A 6,000-nucleotide genomic window follows, 5' to 3' on the forward strand; every position below is an offset into this window, starting at 1 on the left:
TGGACTCAGTACTGCTGGTGGGCTCAGTGCTGCTGCTGGACTCAGTACTGCTGCTGGACTCAGTACTGCTGCTGGACTCAGTACTGCTGGTGCTGGACTCAGTACTGCTGCTGGACTCAGTGCTGCTGGTGCTGGACTCAGTATTGCTGCTGGACTCAGTACTGCTGGTGGGCTCAGTGCTGCTGCTGGTGGGCTCAGGGGAGTTTATGTGGGTCAGGGTTAGTCACGCCGTGATTGTTCAGCTGTGCGGAGGTCACAAATATATTTCTGACGCTTCCTGTGAACCCTTTGAATGTCTTTCTGGAGAAAGTGTCTGAGAATGTTGACCTCCCTGCGTATTTCAGTCTTATCTCTCCCTATGAGCCAGCATCTCAATCTGCCTTTGAGTGCGGCCGCCACAACCACAAACACAAACATCATGGTCACATGATAATGACCCAAAGACTGGCCCAACACTACTGATCCATCTAGAATACACCAGACCGTGCTGCTGAGAGTCAACGCTCCTCGGGTATCTTTATTGACGGATTGATTGATTATTTGTGTTTACAGGTGGCGTGTAACAGGCGGTCAGCAGGTCAGCGTCCCTCGGCCTGTGTGCTGGAGGTCAGTGTGAAGGGTGTGAAGATCAGTGTCCATGACCAGTGTCACTCTGCACACAGGGTACGTGCACTACCTACCTACCTTCTTCAGCTTAATACCTTTTTATATCCAGTCACCTGCTGCAGGTAGTTATGATGTTGGCAATAAGTTACTTTGCTGTAGTTAGCTGTAGCACTCTATTGTGGCAATCAGCAGTAACTACAACTGCTACAAAAAAGGTAATATTGATTTCTACTCTGACAATTTGGATAAATATCTCAGATAGAACGCTTGGAACTGAAAACATTGAAAGGTTGACATCTCAGTGTGTGTGTCCGGCTCTCAGGGGGACCAGTGCTTCCACTTCTTCCAGTTGAAAAACATCTCATTCTGTGGCTGTCATCCAAAACACAGCAAGTGAGTCGGACCACTCGATCGTATCGATTCCTACACTTGCATGAGCAGATTTGCCTCAACAAATATGTGGAAGTCAACCTGTGAACAGTAATGCTGATCATTCCACTGCAGGTATTTTGGCATCATCACCAAACACCCTGACCAACAGCGCTTTGCCTGTCACGTGATGATGTCAGAGACAACATCACACCCTCTGGCCGAGTCTGTAGGGTAAGACCTGTTGTGTACTCTATTCGCTTTTATCCTGTTGGATACATAGTTTCTGACTTTGACTGTTGGATATACATATCTGCTCAGGGCCAGCATTGGAAAGTACTCCGAAAGGTACATAAAGTACTGGTCCTTCATTTGAGTACCTCTAGTTTATGCTACTTTATACTTCTACTTCATTACACAGGGAAATGTTGTACTGGCTCCATCATACTTGACTCCGCTAGGTTATATTTATTGAAAAGCAACAGTTACTAGTTACTTCGCTTATTAAGATATTATAACAATGAGCAGATAATATAATGGTTTAACAACGTACAACTCTGCATAATAAGTACTACTTTGCTACTAAAAAGTAAAATGCAGGTATATAAAGGGATATTGTTACATTGGGCTTTTGCTTCTTTTACTTAAAGTTATTGTGAGGAACTTTTTACTGGTGTAACCGGTTGTATATGGACCCAAATGCAACACAAGATTCCAGGGATCTTTGGCCTTTTATTACAAACTTCCAGAAACAGCAGGCAGACTCTAAACAGGGTCAGGATCAGAAGGCTGGTGGGTTTACCGGGAGTCAGGCAAGGCGGGTAGAACAGGGGCAGGCAGGGTCAGTAACAGGAGATCAGTCCTGAGAGTGTGCTGCAGAGTCTGGCATCGGAAACCGAAGAACAATCTGGCAAATGTGTGTCTGGGAGGCAGGAGTCTATAGAGCGGCTTGAAGGTGAAGGGAGTTGGACTGATGAGGAGGGTGAGGAGGGAGAGGAGGGTGGAGCTGAACTGTGACAACCGGTTATGCAACAGTTGGTTCCTACTGGTAGCAAACAACAATGCCACCACGCTGCTGGAGACTCTTTGGAACGACTTGTTTTTCTGAACAAAATTACGTTAAAAACAGAGGTTAGGTTGAGGCAACAAAACCAAAACCATGACTCCACAACCATAACTCCACAACCATAACTCCACAACCATAACTCCACAACCATAACTCCACAACCATAACTCCACAACCATAACTCCACAACCATAACTCCACAACGCGGCGTCGAACACCGGACTCCAAGATGACAGTCCTGTGTTCGCGACTATTTCACCTGCCATGATACTGGGCTGACTGACGGTCCGACACCAGGCTGCTGGAGAACCAGGCCCGAGCACGCTGCTGGAGAACCAGGCCCGAGCACGCTGCTGGAGAACCAGGCCAGAGCACGCTGCTGGAGAACCAGGCCCGAGCAGGCTGCTGGAGAACCAGGCCCGAGCACGCTGCTGGAGAACCAGGCCCGAGCACGCTGCTGGAGAACCAGGCCCGAGCACGCTGCTGGAGAACCAGGCCCGAGCACGCTGCTGGAGAACCAGGCCCGAGCACGCTGCTGGAGAACCAGGCCCGAGCACGCTGCTGGAGAACCAGGCCCGAGCACGCTGTGTTGAAGCGTAAATGAGGATGGAGACAGGACGAATCGGAGTTTGCAATCCAGCGGGAATTGTTTAATGCACATTCGAACATGCGACATGGCATATGGAAACAGATTCAACATCTAACTGTCCGAGGAACACTTTTATAGACCAAATACACGCCTTCTTTCAGCTGTGGTTCATCAGTCAAACCTGTCTGTTCAATCCAGACAGGACACATCTGGACTTCTAATCTGGGTGGGTTCTATTTCGTTCTCGCAGAAAACAACTCTATGTAAGGGGTTGTTTTGGTCCTTTTGAGAGATTAATCACACTTTGTCTGTCAGAGGGAAGCATTTCCTGATAACTAACAGAGACAGAACCATTTCGCGATATCTCCTTCGAATTCACAATAACACGTTACGTAACTTGTTTTTAGTTCAAGTCCAGTTCAGTTCAGTTATAATGCTGATTTTCTTCAACAGCTGCTGGAGAACCAGGCCCGAGCAGGCTGCTGGAGAACCAGGCCCGAGCAGGCTGCTGCAGTTAGATAAGAGGTTTTCTGAAGGGAATCTGGTGCTCGGGAACACCACCACTTCCTCCCACAGGGACCGACCAAATCGTGACTCAATGAAAGTTCCTTGTTGTAACTTTAAGTGAAGGATCTAAATACTTTTAATGACAAAAATAGTTACATTCATTATCGATACAATCATATCTATAATGACATTATACATTCTAATCATATTGTTAGATCCGGGGGTTTTCCTTGGCCCGATACGTGGCTACTTATTGACTCAGCTCTCGATTAAAAGATTGGCAAGCTGGTGTTTTTTCGAGGAACTCGCCTGGCTCTGCTTACTACCGTTACTCCTGACGTCTCCCCTGCTTCCTCTGGTAACCACGCACTCGGCTGAGGGTCCACCCTACCCCGGGCGCACCTACCTGTCACGTCAGTTATGGTAGCTTCCCCTTTTGGATCCGTGCTCTTGGTAAATTGCCAGGTTTGGTTTTAACGGCTTGTATTACTTATAAAGCCGTAAGGGTTTGCTAAGTGGATTGGTCATTAGGATAACCATTCAGAACTCAGTTGTTAGACATACATAGATTTAACTTTTTACTATCATGAGGAACATTTACTACGTAAGCAAATTAATGCAATTGAGAATTTTACTTGAAATGCAGGTTAGATATTTATTGCAAAATATATTTAGCAAGGGCAAAGCTTCAGCTCACATAAAATAATAATACTACACATGATTTCTTACTTTCAATTCTTTGGTTATACTCATGGTTAGAGGTTGGAGCTGGCTTTGGGTGCGGTGAAAAGTTATTTTTTGGAGTTGTCAGGGGTGAAGGTCTGGCCAGACCCTCCTCACTCCTGCCTGCTCGGCAAACGACGTCTGTTCAGCGATCTTTGATCTTGTTAAAGTTGAGCAGGGAGGATAGGTGGTTCTTCGTCTTTCAATCTCTGCTCATAGAAGGGCCGTCTTCTGCTTTCGTCTTTTCTCGTCTTTCTTCCTTCTCACTTGGATTTGTCATTCTTGATTGGATCGTCCTTCTCACTTTGGATTCTTCCTTCTCAGTGGGATTGTCCTTCTCGGTTGGTTTTCGGTCTTGCTTCTGTCGTCTTTCTTCTTTCTTCTTTTCTCATCTTTCTTCCTTCTCACTTGGATTGATTCTTCCTTCTCACTTGGATTGATTCTTCCTTCTCACTTGGATTGATTCTTCCTTCTCACTTGGATTCTTCCTTTTTGGTTGGATCGTCCTTCTCGGTTGGTTTTCGGTCTTGCTTCTGTCGTCTTTGTTCTTCCTTCTTTTCTTCTTTCTTTTCTTCATTCTTGAGCAGAGACGAAGTCCACCGCTGCGTCTGTAGAGCGAAGTCCAGGGTCCTCTCAGGTGGAGCACTCGAATGGCTCTTACGACGTTATCCTCGCGTCTGTCAGTGTGTCACTTATTTTATAACACCTTTGGGTTATCTTGACCCCCCTCCTTTCTTACTCGGCACCTGATCCATTCCTCATCATAATATGTGTGCGCTTGACCTGTGGACGTGTGGAAATCACCTTGCCTTCCGTTAGGCCTGATTTTGCAATCCCAACGTCTCTGCATTTCTACACACCCACATTTCTAACTCAGGCTGGTTATCTTAATCACAGTTACAATTGTTATAATCAGTTACAATTGTTATAATCAGTTACAGTTGTTAATCGCTTTATTCAGCACACGCTTGCTTTTAAAATACTTATTCGATTTCCTCTCCTTCTCTCTCTGCAGCAGTTATTTCCACATCCAGGCCTGCTCTCAGCTCACTTCCTCTATTCTCACACACACTCATTTCTAACTCAGATTGGTTATCATCATCACGGTTACAGTTGTTATCATCTGTTACAGTTGTTAATCGCTTTATTTAGCACACGCTTGCTTATAAAATAATCATTGATTTCATCCTTCCTCATTATTATGCTTTTTTTCCTTATTCTTTCTTTTCTTCTCTTCGGCCGATATTTCCACATCCCTTCAGGATTTCACATTCCCCTCACTCTGCTTACTTCCTGAATTTAAACACTCACACAAACTGCACTCTTTCTCAGATACACATATTATTATTATTATCAGGTTGACATTTGTTAAAATCACTTTACATTTGTTATGTAATACATGCTTGCTTTAAAATAATTATTCTATTTCATCTTTTCTCTCTTAATTTTACGCTTTGTGTCCCTTTAACCTAATTTACAGGCCTACCATGTATTCCTCATTTAAGGCTGATCCTGGGAACTCAACTCTTTTTGACAATATCTATAATGATATTATACATTATAATGATATCTATAATGTCAGTCAGGCCAGTAGTTCTATCTTCCTCTGTACCCAGAGAGTGTTGGATGATACAACACAACAGATGTGTGCTCATCTCTTCTGTCTTTCCTTGTGTTCTCTCCTTTGGTGTCCCACAGGAGGGCGTTCCAGCAGTATTTCAAGGAGAACGTTGGCTACTCCTGTCCCACTGAAGACATCTTCATTGAGTAACACCTCTCCCCATCCACATCATGTATTGAATACTCACTATGTGCATGTAAGCTTGGTCTTACACAGCAGACTGGACCACTCGTATGTCTTTGTCAGAGTACTGCATTCCTTCATACAACAATTTGAAGGAACATACAAAAACGAATGGAGCTGCTTGCTTCTCTGCACCAATGAGGACAAACTAATGTTTTCAGAACTATATAAGACTTATTCTGTATCTTATAACCCCGACTAGACAATCTACTGCTGGAGACCTTTGGAGATGTTAAGGTGCCTCATTTCTCTTTTTGCTGCTTGATGTTTCATTTTTACCAAATGTGGTTTCGACTACAAACACCTGCAGCATTTCTCTGCTTGAGCAATCGAATG

The 6,000-nt window shown here is 44.6% G+C and overlaps 1 protein-coding gene across 1 annotated transcript in view; it reads left to right on the plus strand.

Moving 5' to 3' along the window:
• LOC306776131 (C-Jun-amino-terminal kinase-interacting protein 1-like) overlaps nt 1-5,631 on the plus strand; it is a gene marked incomplete at both ends in the record, with an annotated part of 30,594 nt that extends 24,963 nt beyond the window's left edge. Inside the window, 4 exons of the mRNA XM_079266732.1 lie at nt 553-663; nt 929-999; nt 1,111-1,209; nt 5,559-5,631. Coding sequence (XP_079122858.1) covers nt 553-663; nt 929-999; nt 1,111-1,209; nt 5,559-5,631 — 354 coding nt within the window. The remainder of the gene's footprint in view (nt 1-552; nt 664-928; nt 1,000-1,110; nt 1,210-5,558) is intronic.
• Nucleotides 5,632-6,000: the final 369 nt, after the last annotated feature.

Source organism: Melanostigma gelatinosum (genome assembly GCF_949748355.1).
Source record: "Melanostigma gelatinosum genome assembly, chromosome: 1".
Classification (NCBI taxonomy): Eukaryota; Metazoa; Chordata; class Actinopteri; order Perciformes; family Zoarcidae; genus Melanostigma; species Melanostigma gelatinosum.